Source organism: Bos taurus, chromosome 23 (genome assembly GCF_002263795.3).
Source record: "Bos taurus isolate L1 Dominette 01449 registration number 42190680 breed Hereford chromosome 23, ARS-UCD2.0, whole genome shotgun sequence".
Classification (NCBI taxonomy): domain Eukaryota; kingdom Metazoa; phylum Chordata; class Mammalia; order Artiodactyla; family Bovidae; genus Bos; species Bos taurus.
Window position 1 is genome coordinate 50784434 of NC_037350.1, and position 17009 is coordinate 50801442.

General features: G+C 48.6%; 1 protein-coding gene across 1 annotated transcript; it reads left to right on the top strand.

The window, feature by feature from the left end:
• The first annotated feature begins 64 nt into the window (after window positions 1-64).
• On the top strand, window positions 65-9056 carry SERPINB9 (serpin family B member 9). Its single transcript, NM_001075859.2, is given in 8 exon segments — window positions 65-102; window positions 851-932; window positions 1654-1838; window positions 3542-3679; window positions 4005-4122; window positions 5344-5486; window positions 6964-7119; window positions 7330-9056. Coding segments are annotated over 6 exon segments (1125 nt in total). The 5' UTR covers window positions 65-102; window positions 851-932; window positions 1654-1670; the 3' UTR covers window positions 7732-9056.
• The last annotated feature ends 7953 nt before the right edge of the window (window positions 9057-17009 follow it).

A 17009-nucleotide genomic window follows, 5' to 3' on the forward strand; every position in this document is an offset into this window, starting at 1 on the left:
GGTTTGCAGGCGGCCCCGCCCTTCGGGCCTTGTTCCCGGGGTCTCCTGGACCAGGGGCCACTCTGTGCTGGGAGCTGTGAACATCTGGAGCTGAGGAGGCAGGTGAGCCCCTCCCGTGGGAGAGAGAGCTGAAGGGGAGCCCCGGCAGGGACTCGGGCTCAGGGCACGCCTAGAAGGTGGGGACTGAGAAGCCGCCACGCTGCCACCTGGAGGCAGAAGGGTGACTGCCTGGCTAAAGGATGGGGAGCTGGGTAACGGAGCTTGCAGAGGCCACAGGGCCTCAGAGGGGCTCAAGGGGCTCTCGGGTCTGGCGGGAGGATGAGCCGTGTCGGTCGAGTGTGTTTGAGCCCCAGGGCTGGGCCAGGCAAGAGCCCGAGTGAAGGGTCAGGACCTCCTCCGTCTGCCGCAGTGGCGGGAGGTGCGGAGTGGGGACAGTCCTGTTCTCAGGCTCCGAGCGGCAGCAGGGAGAATGTGGGCCAGACCAGATGCGGAGTCAGGGCCAGCCTGGCTGGAGAGCTTTAAGGGGACAGGAGGCGAGGCTTGGTGGTGGTTGTGGGGGGGCTGGAGCGGGCTGGGAGGACACGGGGCCCTCTCAGGAGGGCCTGAGGCCAGCCGTGGTGTGAGTGAGGGTCTCGTTACCAAGGAAGGATGGCCACAGGTGGGCTGGGGGCTGATGGCTGTGCCACGTCCGGTTTCAGGTGGGCCGGGGCCACCCCGCCCACCTGCCTGACCCCCTCTGACCTCCCCGCCTCTCCCACGGCCTCAGTGCTCCCCCTGGCTGCACCCCGTCACCCTGACTGTCCTCTCCTGAACCCCTGTCTTTCGTCCTTTCCTCTCCTGTGTCCCTCAGGACCTGGTTTCCAATGTCAGGCTCGGTGTCCGCTGGTGGCTGTTGAGGAAAGAAAGGAGGGAACCTTCAAATCCTGTTTCTGGTAAAGAAAGAACTGAAAATTTAAAAAAAGCACAGTGTCTGGGCCCCATGTCCCATGTCCGAGGGTCCCTGAGGGCTGGGAAGCGGAGAGCAGGCGCCCTGAGCTGGGTTGGGGTTCAGGGACACTTGCTGACCATCAGGACCCGAGGCCCGGCTCAGACGGAGCAGCCACTGTAGGTGGAAATTCCTCGCTTCACAGCCCATTTCCTCCCGGATTCCAGCCTGTCTGGCTCCAGTTCAGCTTCTCAAACATTTCTCAGCTATCAGCTGGAAAATGGGGAGACCTGGTCTGCTTCATAACTGAACATCTCCCAGGGATTCCTCAGGAGTATGTGCAAGAATACACGGGGCCTTGTGGGGACCTGGCAGAGGGCCGACAGGGCTCTCACGTGGGGTCTCTCCCCTCCTCCTCTCTAGCCCTGTCCTCCCCCTTCTCAGATGGGAAAGGACTGGACTTCACTGCTCCCAGGAGCCCAGCAGTGTGTGTCGGGGGGTGTGCGCCCCCGTTAGCCACTGGGGTTCATTCCCCGAGGCTCTCAGCTGCTTGACCTGCTGCCAGGACCACACGTCGTGACCTTAACCTTGGACTTCCTATTTGGACAGAAAGCACCGTACACGGATCTTGCTCCATAGACTATTTTGCACTCCACCCTGAAAGGACAGTGTCCTGTGTGAGGTGGGCGGCATTCAGAGTTACTGAGGGTCTTTCTCTCCGCTCTCAGACTCCAGACCTGGCCTCATGGACGCGCTCTGTGAAGCAAATGGCACCTTCACCCTCCGCCTTTTAAAGGCCCTGTGTGAACACCGCCCTTCAGAAAACGTGATTTTTTCTCCTGTGAGCCTCTCCTCGGTCCTGGCCATGGTCCTCCTGGGAGCCAAAGGGGACACCGCTGCCCAGATGGCCCAGGTGAGCCGGAGCGGGGACTCTTTCCCGTGTCCTGTCCGCTCGCCCGCTGCATACTGCCTTCTCCAGGCCTGCCTGTGGGAGGGTGCGGTGGACGGGGTGCAGACGCGTGCTGCCTTGGGAGGGGCTGGGGCTGCCCAGACACAGGGGCCGGAGCTGAGGTCTCCTTCACCAAGGTTTTTCTTGGGTAATCCTTCTCCAGTTAATAGCCTGGATGTGACTATCAAACTTTTGTCTTAATACTTTTATTTTTACTTAGGAAATGATAATGATTGCTTGAGATCTCAGCAGCTGAGCTCTGTCTCAGTTTGAGAGTACTGATGTTTGTACTAAAACTTGTAGCTGTTCGTTGGTGAGAAGGGTAGGTTAATAGGTATTTCAAGTCAATGATATACCACCATGCTTTCCAGCTGAGTCAGAGGATAAGCGGAAATGTGCAAAGAAGGTGCAAAGGCGTGGGCTTTTTACCTGTAGAGATGCCTAGGTGTGAGTTAGCCTAGATGAACAGATACTCAGAAACATCCGCTCGAGTCTGTCCCGTCCCCAGGGAAGTGTCTAGAGCAGACAGAGGAACATGTGCAGGAGTCGCCCAGAAGGCGGTGTGGTCCTGCGGTCCACACGGGCCCCCTCACTGCTGGGCGCCTTTCTGTTTCACTCTGCCTCTCCATTACTCTGAGAACCCTGGACGGTAGCGATTACTCGTCGTAATAATTTCCCAGCTCATGTGTGAGAGCCTGAAGGTTGAGGTGTTGAGAGTGACTCTTTATTCCTGAGGAACTTTATGGTGTGTAGGCGGGCCCATGAGCCCTAGAGCAGCTTCGTGGGGGAGCTGGTGTGTGGTGTGTCTGCTGTGACGTGGAGTGGGCCTGGCCTTCCTGTGCTGAGGTCACAGGCCCTCAGGGTGCGAACTCCGCCTGGCTGCCTGGCGTGTCTTGGGAAGGGCTCCCGGCCTGCGGGCTGTGGGCTCTGGGCGCCGGCAGACTCTGGAAGAACAGTCTCTGCCACTGTCGTTGTTCATACTCATTTCTCCTCGGATTTTAATGCCTTTATGTGAATCTCTCCTTTTTTTTTTTGGTAAATTTTAGAGTTAAGCTGTCCTACATTTAGGCACACTTACACTGTCCTTAGGATGCAGGATTTTAAAGCAGCTCCTTCTCTGAATTTCTCCAGTCCTTTCATTCTTTCCTTGTTACTCATCTTTAAACAAGGGAGATCAACTGAGACAGAAAAGCCAACTCTTTTACCCATTTCTGTTCTACTTTCTGTATCTTCCCCCTCTCCCGTGTCGTCTTGCTTCTCTGCTGCTGCTAAGTTGCTTCAGTCGTGTTCGACTCTGTGCGACCCCAGAGACGGCAGCCCACCAGGCTCCCCTGTCCCTGGGATTCTCCAGGCAAGAACACTGGAGTGGGTTGCCATTTCCTTCTCCAACGCATGAAAGTGAAAAGTGAAAGTGAAGTCGCTCAGTCATGTCCGACTCTTAGCGACCCCATGGACTGCAGCCCGCCAGGCTCCTCCATCCATGGGAGTTTCCAGGCAAGAGTGCTGGAGTGGGGTGCCATCGCCTTCTCCAGTATGTACTAAATCCACACTTAAAAGTCGTGTCCTTTTAGGAATATTTTGTAAAGTATTTGAGAAAAAATGCTGGTCACAAAACTTTTAGAAATTGAAGGGCAATATTGATCATTTTAAATTGCTTATCTCGATAGGTGCTTTCCTTAAACACAGAGACGGACTTTCACCAGGATTTCCAGCAGCTACTTGTTGAGCTGAACAAGACTGACACTCAGTACTTGCTCAGGACGGCCAACAGGATCTTTGGGGAGAAGACATATGAATTTCTCTCTGTAAGTTCAAGCAACAGAACAGTACAAGTTGTGATCAAAATGTAGAGGGTGAGAGAAAGACCCCAGAGAACTGATACTTATGAACACGATTTTTAAAACTTGTAATTCTCTAACTGTACTTTGAATTAGTTGAAATTTGACTATTTCTAAAGTGCATTTGTCCATTATGATTATTCATAGCTGAGTTCTCACCTGTTTATAAACGCTGATCTTTTCATATCTAGCAGACTGAGATGATCACCTTTAAGGGATTAATGGTTACTTTAATGTAATATATATACTGTTCAGAATTTTGGAAACTCACTGACCACTCTCCTCTCCAAAGACCTTTAAGGAATCGTGTCTTCGCTTCTACTATGCTGAGCTGGAGCAGCTCTCCTTTGCTGAAGCTGCAGAGCCATCCAGGAAGCACATCAACGCTTGGATCTCAAAGAAGACTGAAGGTCAGCGCTCCATGGTGGCTCCCCCACTTCTGCTCCTCCTGCTCCTCTCGTCCCTGGTCTTTCTGATGGTCAGCGCTGTGTTGTCTGGGCCCCATGGACCATCTGAACGTTAATGGACTCGCAGAGGTTCTGATCAGATGCTCGGGTTTTCAACAGCAGAGACTTCATCGTGTCCATTCTCCCCGGAGCAGAGTGACCGGCAGGAGCAGAAGCTCACAGGCCGGGCTTGCAGGTTAACACCTCACAGAGAAGCATCGTCTCCCTCGGGCGTGTGTTCTCGCGTCGCTGAATGCCGCATCTCTGTCGGAAGGAGCCTGGGGCCGCCTCTGAACAGCCTCTGTGGCCCTCCGCCACACGAGACTGACCCTCTCCTGCTCCTTTCTTGTCTCCTGCCTCCACTCCTATCCTAGAGCCTAGGACAGGCTAGACCCACGACAGGCCCGCTGCAGACCCTCTCTCGGGCTGATGGTTCTGCAGACTGAAATCACTGCATGGGGGTGGGTTGAGCCTCGTTCGCTTCTGTTCCCCAGGGTGTCCTGCTGTGGCCTTGGCCCCATGGTGGCCATGTGATGTTGGGCCCAAACAGACCCCTCTGTACCAATTACACGTGGTACCACTGAGAGCGATGATCCTTCCGCTAGTACATGGACCAGCAGAGAGCAGGAGGTGGTCTTTCCTTCAAGACCTAGCCATCCTTGCCCTGTTTCTCCTCTGCCCTCTCGAGGCGTGAATTAGCAGGGGTGCTCTTAGTTCATTGAAAAGGCTTGACTGGATCTCCGGGGGAGAAAGGAGTACCTTTCACGTGCTCCCTGACCTTCTCTGAGAATGTCTGGGGGATCATAGTGAAACCTTTGCTAGAGGCTTCCAGAAGTTTGTCCTTGTGATGGTGTGCCCTCTGATGCGCAGTCCTGGAAGGCTGGCTCTGCATGTGGCCTCTCCAGCCATAGCCTCTCCAGCCCATCCATCATTTCCTGTCTGTCTCCACCCACCTGGAGCGGACTTATCCTTGAGTGATGAAGTGGTTCACGTCACCCACTTTGCAGAGGTCCTGAAGCACCGAGATCATAAACGCCACCCATGTGTGTGGCTTCCGTTTAGAACAACCCAAACTGGGCAAATCTGAAAGCAGAACTTTGGTTCTAGACTACTAATCGGGATTTTCCAATGAGACTTATCAAGGGTTTTTTCTATCATGCTTTGTATTCTCTACTTCTCCCTAAGGTAAGATTCCAGAGTTGTTGTCTGCTGACTCCATTAATGCAGAGACCAAGCTGGTTTTGGTCAATGCTGTCTACTTCAGAGGGAGGTGGAGTGAGGAATTCGACAAGGCGTACACCAGGGAGATGCCTTTTCGAGTAAACCAGGTGGGGGAAGCTTCTGAACATCCTGAGAATTTGGTGAAAAAATTGAAAAATTTAACTTTGTAAGAGCATAGATCATTGGTTAATAATAACTTGAAACTTCACATTTCTGAATGAAATTTTAAACTCAGTGGTGAAGAACACCTGTTGCCTTTAGTCTTTTGCATTTTTTATTGCTCCTAGAGCCTTGATAACTTCTCATGAAGTCATTGCTGTATGAGTGTATTCATCCTACATTCAGCCTGAAAGCTCAAGTTTTTCTTTTAAGTCCAAATTGCTCAGATAGAAAGCAAAAAATGAAGAAGAAATCCAAATTTAAAACCCCCACAGGTGTTAGGAAAGTGTGATCTGGGTATTACTATGATGGGGGTGGGGGGGGGGTGGGGGGCGGTCTGCAGAGGGAAAGAATAAGAAAATGTATTTCTTTAATCAATTATTTAAAAAATGAGAATAAATACAGACTTGATTTGCTATTAATTAATCTCCAAAAATTCAGTAATCATAGCTTTCTAATAATAAATTTTGACACAGACCTTAGTCTTGACATTGAGGTATAATTTCAATTGAGACAGGCATTAAAATAGTTTGTTAACCACTCCCCCACAGCCAGCACTTATAAAAATGCCCTTTTAATGCAATTCAGAAATTTATAGGAGTAAAACCCTTTTCTTCGAATACGGTATACTGTAAATAATCAGTCTTCTAGTTGCAGAGTGGGAGGGGAGCACTCCACAGCTGGCATGGATTTTAGAAATTTGTTTTAATCTTTTTAATAGATGACCTGTGTCAACCTGTAAAACTGAATTTAGTAAGGGTAGTATTTCAGTTAACTTCTGTGCACATACAGCACTTCTGTATTTTAAAAATTTATTTCCTCCAATTGAAATTTCAGAATTGGTACAGTTGTGTTTAAATGCATGAAGACCCATGTGGTTCTTTTTTTCTTACTGTGCAGCACAGCATGTGGGATCTTCGCTTCCTGAGCAGGAATTAAACCTGCCACGCCTGCAGTCTAACCTCTGGGCCCCCGGAGAACCTCTCTCATGGCTCCTTGCACTTGTCACACTTTTCCGAGCCTGTCTACATTTCTGGACTGCACTGCTGTGAAACTCTAAGGTTTCATAAAACATTTTTCTAATTAAATAGCAGTGATTTTCATCAGATTCTATTGTTTCATTAGATATATTTACTGGGCATCTTTTAGCTCTGGAAATCTGACTTCCTTTCTGAGCACAGCAGAGCACCACATTTATTTTGCTGAATGAACCATCTTTCCCAGGCAGCACCGGTGTGCTGACGACAGGTGCCTTGTGATGGGAGCAGGGAGAAGCTGCTGGACAGTTTGTAGCACTAATCAGGGCGCGGATGCCGTTTCCATCGGGGGTTCTGCACACCCCTCCATCCACCGCCTCTCCCAGAGACGGTGCTGCCTCCTCCGATGATCTGTGTCTGATTCCGGGTCATCTGTTTACTCCTGCAGAAGGAGCAAAGGCCAGTGCAGATGATGTTTCAGGACAGCGAGTTCAGACTGGCCCACATAAAGGAGGTGCAGGCCAAGGTGCTGGAGCTGCCGTACGCGGGTGAGGAGCTGAGCATGCTGGTGCTGCTCCCCGACGACCACGTGCCTCTGAACTCGGTGAGTGTCCTGCGCGCCCTTCCTGCCCCGCTGGCCCTCGAGCCCCTCCTCCCGCTCTTGGGTGTACTAGCTCGGGGACCAGAGCACGAGATGGCACACCTGTCTGCCAGGTGACTCGGGGTGGAGGGGGGCGGGGGGGAGCCCTCCAGGAAAGGAGACTCAGGGCTGCCTGACGTTGCTGAATCCCAAAGTCAAATTCTGGCCTTTCAGGTGGAGAAACATCTCACTTGGGAGAAGTTCCTCGCCTGGACCCACCCTGACTCCATGAAGAAGACCCAGGTGTCTGTCTTCCTCCCGAAATTTAAGCTGGGGAAGACCTACAACATGCGGTCGGTGCTCTCGGGCCTGCGGGTGGCTGAGGCCTTCCAGCCGGGCCGGGCTGACTTCTCAGGCATGTCGCATGGCAAAGGCCTGTGTCTGTCTACCTTGGCCCACAGGAGCGTGGTGGAGGTGAACGAGGAGGGCACGGAGGCCGCGGCCGCCTCGGCCGCGATCGAGGTCGACTGCGGCCTGGACCAACCCCGGTTCTGTGCCGACCACCCCTTCCTGTTCTTCATCAGACACAACGGCTCCCGCAGCACTCTCTTCTGCGGCAGGTTCTCCTCCCCGTAGGGGTGCGCACGCCGTGCCTGCCCACCCTGCCTTCCCTGTGTCCCCAGGGCCTGGGCAGCTCCCAGCCTGAATGACTCACTAGCACACCCTTGCTTCTCCTCCAGGCTGACCCCCGAACGGGGATTGAGGGCCAGTAGACCTCAGTGAGACGCAGCCTGAATCCCGTAGGATGGTGGGCAAAGCGCTCCGTGGGCCGCAGACTCACTTCCCACTCACTCCCGAGTGCGTTTCTTTCCGGTTGCACTGTGTTCTCTTCCTGGTCACCTGCTTGCCTTAGCCTGTTTCGGTATTCATCCAGGCCACTAGCTGTCACCACCGTTTGATAGATTTCCTGGTGCTTGTGCTTTTTAGGAACGTTCCGTAATGCGTATTTATTTTTTTGGCTGGGTAGCCCATGGGATGTCAGTTTCCCGACCATGGATGGAACCCATGGCCCCTGAGATGGAAGCTTGGCTTCCTTTCCATTGACCTGCCTGGGAATTCCCTCTTTAATGCCCATCTTATCTTTCTTTGACATTCACTGGTCACCATGAATACTGCCAACCCTGCATCAGGCCCTGGGGAAGGAAGTAGGGGGGTGTGACCTCTGACTCCTGACCCCATGGCAGAGGTAGGCAGCTCTGAGGACCACCAGGCTGGACTAGGTCCTGCCTCTAGGTTACCATGTGACCACTGGAAGGATCACATGTTTCCTCGTGTTACTGTATTTCTCCACTTCCAACTCTAACGGGAAAAATCACGTTCAACCCTTAAAGCTCATTTCCAATGTCATCTTCTCTGAGAGCTGTTTCCTTTCCTGCAAAACCAGAGGTGCGTCTTTGTACCCACACTGCCCCTTGGGAGATGGCACGTCCCTGACAGTAGCTCTTTGCATATTGCCCCTCTGTGTTTTCTGGCTTTAAGGCCCTTGGGGATGGGGCTGTGCTTCATGCATCAGGGTATCACTTACAGTGCATGGATAAGCAATTTGATGATGGACTCTGTGACTTTAAAAAAAAGGATTAGAAATCAGTTTTTCTAATTGATAAATAATAGAAACAATTTATTGAAAAAACAATTTTTTTTTAATAATTTTTTTATTGAGGTGAAATTTGTAAAACCTAAAATTACCATTTTAAAGTGAATGACACACTGGTGCTTAGTCTGTTAGTGCTGTTGTTCAACCATCACACTGATCTCGTTCCAAATGTTCTTCATCCCCCTGCATCCACTAAGCAGTTACTCCCCATTCCCTGCTTCCCCAACCCGTGGCAACCACCAGCCTGCTTTCTATCTCCATGGATTTTCCTGTGCTGGCAATTTCATGTAAGCTGAATCATGCACGACCTCTTTTGTGTCTGGCCTCTTTCATCTCACATAATGCGTATTAAAAAGCAGGGGCATCACTTTGCCAACAAAGGTCCATATAGTCAAATCTATGGTTTTTCCAGTGGTCATGTACAGATGTGAGAGTTTGGACCCTAAAGATGGTGCCAAAGAATTGATGCTTTTAAACTACGATGTTGGAGAAGACTCTTGAGAGTCCCTTGGACTGCAAGGAGATCAAAACAGTCCATCCTAAAGAAAATCAATCCTGAATATTCATTGGAAGGACTGAGGTTGAAGCTGAAGCTCCAATACTTTGGCCACCTGATGTAAAGAGCTGACTCATTGGGAAAGACCCTGATGCTGGGAAAGATTGAGGGCAGGAGAAGGGGACGACAGAATATGAGGTGGCTGGATGACATCACAGACTTGATGGACATGAGTTTGAGCAAGCTCCAGGAGATGGTGAAGGACAGATAATCCTGGCATGCTGCAGTCCATGGGGTCGCAGAGTCAGACATGACGAGTGACTGAACAGCAGCAAAATGTGTTCAAGATTCATCCGTGTTATAGCAGATGTCAGCAGTTCACCCTTTTTTGTGATTGAGTAATATTCCATTGAATGCAAAGAGCACATACTGTTTGTCCAGCCGTCCACTGATGGACATTTGTAAGTTTCCACTCTTGGTTCATTGTGAGCAATCCTGCTATGAACATGCATATACACGTATTTATTTGAGTATTTGCTTTTCATTCTTTGGGGTACATTACTAGGGGAAGTTGCTGGGTCAAATGGTGATTTCATGTTTAACTCTTTGAGGAAATACCAACGTGCGTTCCACTGTGGCTACTCTCCACTCTTGTATGAGGGTTCCAGGTTCTTCACAGTCTTACCAATGTCTGTTATCTCCTTTCTTTTAAAAGTATTAAAAGAAAGTGGGTAAGAAGTGATACCTCACTGTGGTTTTCATTTGCATTTCCCTAACGTCTAATACAGAGAAGGCAATGGCACCCCACTTCAGTACTCTTGCCTGGAAAATCCCATGGGCAGAGGAGCCTGGTAGGCTGTAGTCCATGGCGTTGTGAAGAGCCGGACACAGCTGAGTGACTTCCCTTTCACTTTTCACTTTCATGCATTGGAGAAGGCAATGGCAACCCACTCCAGTGTTCTTGCCTGGAGAATCCCAGGGACAGGGGAGCCTGGTGGGCTGCCGTCTATGGGGTCACACAGAGTCGGACACGACTGAAGCGACTTAGCAGCAGCAGCAGCAGCAGCAGCATCTAATAATGTTGTGCGTCTTTTCACGTGCTTACTGACCACTTGTATATGTCTTCTTTGGAGAAAAGTGTATTCAAGTGCTTTGTTCGTTTTTTCATTGGGCTGTTGGTCTTTTTGCTGTCAAGTTGTAAGGGTTCTTTATATATTCTGGATGTTAGGCCTTTATCAGATTTGTGATTTGCAAGTATTCTCTCCCATTCTGCAGATTATATTTTCCCTTTCTTGATAATGTCCCTCAATCCACAGAAGTTTTAATTCAATGAAGTTGAGTTTATCTATTTTTTCCCTTTTGTTGCTTATATTTTTGGTGTCACAGCTAAGAATCTATTGCCCTATCCAAAGTCATGAAGATTTACAGCTGTTTTTTTTTTTTCTAAGACTTTTATGGTTTTAAGTTTTACATTTAAATTGTTAATCTGTTTGATATCTGTGATATGAGGTAGATGTCCAACTTAATATTTTTGCATATTTCTTTGTGGTATTTTATTGATGAACAAATATTTTCCCTGTAATAAAATTTAGGCTTTCCCTTAGTGATTTCTACCCTGCTTTCTGCTCTCAGTATTGGAATTATCTTCCCACTGAGAAACTAATTAGTCACCTATTTTTTCTTCTATATTTTTCTACTTTTTAAACCAATTAACTGTTTAATCTGTCACTATTTTTTTGTGTTGTTGACATTCAGGAGAAAATATGACTTGGTTTATTTACAAATAGCCAAGTTCTCAACATTATTTGTGAAACAATCTGCTTTCCTCCAGCCATCTATTGTTTTCATCTTTATTCTTCTGTGTTGTTGCCAGAAAAAAAAGCAACCTAAAAAACTGAGTTATGTTTTATTTGGTGAAAATTTTTAGGACTTGGGCCCTGGAGGCAGCATCTCAAGTGACCCTGAGAGCACCGCTCTGAGGAGGCGGAGGTTGGAGCCAGGCTATATAGAAGCTTTGCAACAAAGGGCCAGTGGTCTTCAATGTCAAAAGTTTTTTTGTAAATTAAAGAAAAGCAGATAATCCAAGTTAAGGGATTTGAATTTAGTGCTTTTCCATGTATAGGGAGATGCAAGAGTCTGGCTCGCTGACATTGCTCCTGTGCCGTGTGCCTCAGCTCTCTGGGATCAGGATCCTGTGTTTCCACATCCTGAGTCGCTCAGGGCTCACGGTAGGGAGTGTCTATGGTCTGCTGGCTGCTAAATGGCAGGTATTCTTTCCTTCCCGAGCACCCGTGGGGCTCACCAGGCGACACTGGAGGCCCGCAGTCACTGATGACTGACATCCTTGTTTACTGATATGGCAGGAAACATTCTGTTTCTTGGTTGAAACACCAACATAACAGTCATTGAAGACTCAAATCATATAAATATTCACCTATATTTTTCTTTAGTGTTTTTGTCATTTTATTCCTTGTTATTAATTCCCTTTGGAATTTATTTCAAAGTAACGTGAGAAACCAATTTTTAAAAAACTTTATTTATTCTTGATTGAAGGATAATTGCTTTACAAAATTGTTTATGAAGAAACCAAATTTTTAAGGTAATAAATTTTTTGTTTTATTAAAAATAGTGAAGATATTAGTTAATTCAGTTTTCTTGAATAAAGACATGATAAAGTGAAAGTGAAAGTCATTCAGTCATGTCTGACTCTTTGCGACCCCATGGACTATCCAGTCCATGGGATTCTCCAGGCCAGAATACTGGAGTGGGTGGCCTTTCCCTTCTCCAGGGGATCTTCCCAACCTGGGGATGGAACCCAGGTCTCCCGAATTGCAGGCAGATTCTTTACCAGCTGAGCCACCAGGGAAGCCCAGGACATGATGGGATTTCCCTTAAATGCCCTGCGTGACCTGCAGGGAGTCCAGGAAGCTCTTGAATTGTCCTTTTACTGATTCACCCCTGATGGCTCATATAAGCATGTGAACATGACATTTTTCTGACAGCTTGTCTTCACGGCACTTCTGTGGGCTCAAGGTCAGGAGTTAGTGATGAGGAATAAAGGTGTTAGGTTCTTGTCAAAACCAGTCACAGGCTGTTGTCGGTAACTCAGCAATTGAGTCTAGCAGATTGGTGGCTCTGTGGCCTTCTTTCTAATATGTAACTACAAGGGGAAGGGAGTGTTACGCGCAAGCAAAGGATCAGTTCAGTTCGGCCACTCAGTAGTGTCTGACTCTTTGCGACCCATGAACCGCAACAAGCCAGGCCTCCCTGTTCATTACCAACTCCTGGAGTCCACCCAAACCCATGTCCATTGAGTTGGTGATGCCATCCAACCATCTCATCCTCTGTCGTCCCCTTCTCCTCCTGCCCTCAATCTTACCCAGCATCAGGGTTTTTTCCAAGGAGTCAGCTCTTCTCATCAGGTGGCCAAAGTATTGGAGTTTCAGCTTCAACGTCAGTCCTTCCAATGAACACCCAGGACTGATCTCCTTTAGGATGGACTGGTTGGATCTCCTTGCAGTCCAAGGGACTCTCAAGAGCCTTCTCCAACACCACAGTTCAAAAGCATCAATTCTTCCACACTCAGTTTTCTTTATAGTCCAACTCTCACATCCATACATGACCACTGGAAAAAGCAAAGGATAATAGGTGCTAAATGCAGCTCTTGCAGGGTTGGGGGCGGGGAGGTGCAGAGAAGCAAACTTAGTTACAGATATGCAGTTAGGAGCAGTTAAAGCAAAAAAAAACCCCAAAACCTAGGAACGTTCAGGTCTGCTCATTCTTCTCTTTATCTTTCCTCTTCTTCCTTTTCTCTGAGACAGTAGGTAGATGTACAGACACTTGAGAGATTCTTTCCCATACCAACCATTACCGATGGGGTGTCCAGAATTCCACTCAACATGTACTTTCTGCCTGCAGCTAGCGTGTTCTTACAGGTTAAGAGCTCAGGAGGGAGACTCCAGTGCCAATTTGGAGGCCAGGATGCTGCATTCTTACCAGCTTACTGCAGCTTCAGCCTTCCCACAGCCCACCCCTTCCTGCTTTGATAACTGACAAGAATGACTCACAGAACTCAGGAAGGTGCTTTCCATACCATCATGGTTTGCCCTGAGGAATAGAGCTGCTGAGGCCGGGTGTGGGGAGGGCCGCACGGTTTCCAGGCCGTCCCTGGGCACCACCCTCCATGCGTTCACCCACCTGGGAGTTCCCCGGGGCCCCTCATTTAGGGGTTTCCTGTGAGCGTGATGGCTTCATCATCAGCCACGTGTTTGGCTCAGTCTCCAGCCCCTCTCCCTTCCAAGGAGGTCGGGGTGGAGCTGAAGATTCCAACTCTCGGATCACCTGGGTTTTAGGAGCTCCGTGCCAGGAACTGGGGACAAGGACCAAGTGTGTGCTTTATTATATCCCAGCCTCAGTGAGACCACCTCTTCAGGAGCCTGGAAAAGCACAGGGTGACGAGTGACGGGTCAGGTGCTAAGTGAGCACCATGCAGGATGTCCCACTTTGAAGGACCCTGAGTCCCGCCTCCCAGCAGAAGGAACTGAAGGGCCCCAGTGGCTGCCCTGGGCACCCGGCAGCCTCCATCCTCTTCACATCGTGGTCCTGCCTGTACGACAGTCTGGTATGCTTAGAGGCTGACTGGCTCGCCAGCATGATTTTTAGGTTTTTCATGTCTCAGAAAAAGTTATCAACTCTCTAGGGATTGAAAGTGAAAGTGGCTCAGTCCTGTCCAACTCTTTGTGACCCCATGGACTATACAGTCCATGAAATTCTCCAGGCCAGAATACTGGAGTGGGTAGCCTTTCCCTTCTCCAGGGGATCTTCCCAACCTTGGGATCAAACCAGGTCTCCTGCATTGCAGGCAGATTCTTTACCAGCTGAGCCACCAGTGAAGCGCATCCTCTAGGGATTAGAAGGATTGTTTTATTACTGGTCTTTCCCCCGGGCCTTTAGAGTCTTGCCTTTAGCTGTTTTATCAGAACAAGCCAGAGGTATCCAAGCAACACATACATGCCTGGGAAGCAGAAAGGGCTGAGGGGAGAGATTCAATTTTTCTGTTGTTATTAGGAGTTCCATGGATATTTCTGCCACACATAAAATGGTGAGATTACTACATAAGGGAAAGTGTTCTGTTTTTAATTATTCCGGAAGACATAAACAGAAGTTTTACAGCAAATGAGTTTCCGTTCAGTAATCAGCAAAGCATTGACATGCCTCATTGTTCAGTGATGTGTTCACAAGAGCCAAAATCTGCCTAGTATTTGAAGCATTTCCTCCTTTTTTTTTATTGAAGTGTAGTTGATTTACAATGTTGTGTTAGTTTCTTGTGTAGCAAAGTGATTCAGTTACACACACATATATTCTTTTTCATGATAGGTTATGACAAGATACCGAATATGGTTCCTTGTGCTACACAGTAGCACACTGCTATTTATTTAGCTGATATATAGTAGTATTTTTAATATATATATATATATATATATAGTGTATTTATTAGGACTTCCCTGGTGGCTCAGGCGGTAAAGCGTCTGCCTACAGTGCAGGAGACCCGTGTTCAATCCCTGGGTCGGGAAGATCCACTGGAGAAGGAAATGGAAACCCACTCCAGTACTCTTGCCTGGAAAATTCCAAGGACAGAGGAGCCTGGGGGGCTACAGTCCAGGGGTCGCGAAGAGTCAGACACGACTGAGCGACTTCACTCAGTGTATTTATTATCCCTTTTTTAAAAGCTTAGTTTAACAAATACACTGAATGTTGACTTCTGACCCAGATGCTGAGATATAAAAATAAGAAGAAAAAAAAAAAGACACTGGTTTGATCCTTGGGTCAGGAAGATCCCCTGGAAAAGGAAATGGTGACCCACTCCATTACTCTTACCTGGAAAATCCCCATGGACAGAGGAGCCTGGTGGGTAGTCCATGGGGTTGCAAAGAGTCAGACATGACTGAAGCAGCTGAGCACGCGCACATGTGCACACACACACACACACACACACACACACACGATTGTTGACTGACGTTACGGATGGGAGGGACTCCTGCATCTGATACTCGACCCTGCCTTCCACTGGGAGCTACCTCCTCACCGGGCATCCTCAGGAGTCCAGTAGGACCCTCCTCCCAGGGGTTGTGCAGGGAGGACTGACTATTCCAGCGTCTCCCCAGCCCTGGGGGCGGTGCCTGGGACACAGCAGGTCCTGGGGAGTCACGGGTCCAAGCGCAGACACCCGCCTTCCGTGGGATCCTTGCCGCCACTCCCGTACTTGTGGCGCCTTCTCCCCACACACTGGATCCCGCCACAGCTGGGGAGGCAGGGTTCTCTCATCCTGCTGGCCCCTCAGTCCCCAAAAGTTCTGCCTGTGAAGCCAGAGACAGCTACAGCCTCACCACTCCCAATCTGCCCATTTCTTGGACAGATATTTTTCAGTTTTATGAACTATGTAATATCGTTCCTCTATTCATTCCCAACTTCTTTTTGAAAAGATTGCAGTTTGCATTCTTGCAGAGACAACAGCTGGAACTCTCCAAACTCCTACTCGTTAATACTTTCAAACACTCTGTGAAAACGCAGGGATTGCGTGCCAGATTCCAGCTCCAGCAGCCAGGGATTCAACCTGAAGAGACGGACGGTGTTGGCGATGATGATGTAGCCTCTGACTCATAATACGGAACTACATGTTTATTTCAAGCTTCAGGTTCTCTTTTATACTTTGACAAAAGCATTAGGTCAGAGATTTGACGTTTTTAGTTTCCCCCACCCACATTGACTGTACTTGTGATTACATTGTAACTCATGCTACATTCCTCAGTTTACTTCTTATCTTTCTAAATCCTGTTCACCCCTAGCATCTTAAGATCCTTATCTCCTAAAAAGGCTTCTAGCTACTCTTAATTAATCCTAAACTCTAAACTCAGCAAACTTCTTTTGCCATAAGCATTCCCCTCACAAACAGGTCTCAGATAATAATCCTTCCCATGGCCTCAACCTGCAGCCTACGTGCTCATCCTGGGACATTCTTTGTAAAGATCCTTGAACAAATGTCAATGGTTATTTTATAGATTATTTTCTGGGCACAACTGTAGAAGGCTTTGTGCTTTCTCATGCTTCTCTCAAGCACCTTAACATTCTTTCCAGCCAACTCAACCAAAGAAAGGAAAGAACAAGTCAGACTCACAAGGCCTAACTCCTTCATCCTGGGGCCGTGCCTGCGAGATGAGGAGAGGGGGTTGGGGCCATGCCTCCATTTTGTCAGTAATGCCTAACGCGGCTCCTGACAATCACGGTTTGATGGCAACAGCAGATGTATGTGAGTTTGGCTTCTAGGCATGAGGACCACAAGTTTGAGGAGGTGGCCCTCAGCTCACAGAGTGTTCTTGTGTGTGCTACCCCAGTGTCTGTGTTTTAATATTACTGAGACCCATTCCCTTTCTTTCCTTGGTCTTTTCTTTTTAAAGACAAAACTGTAGAGGTATCACCTCTCAATTCAGTTGATTTATTGACAAAACTGGTCCTCCTTAATGCTACATACTTCAAAGGAAGCCGTCTAAGGAGTTTGATTAAAAAAAAGCCTAATGGAGAAAAGCTTTGTCAATTAGCAAGACAAGGCTGTGTCTGCCTGTGCAGAAATTGTCTAGAAACATTGAGGTCCTGTTACGGGCCAAACTGTGTCCCCTCCAATCCCCAGGACCTCAGAATATGAAAGTAGAATTTGGAGATGCCTTTAAAGAGGTAGTTAAGGTAAAATGAGATCACATGGCTGGGCCC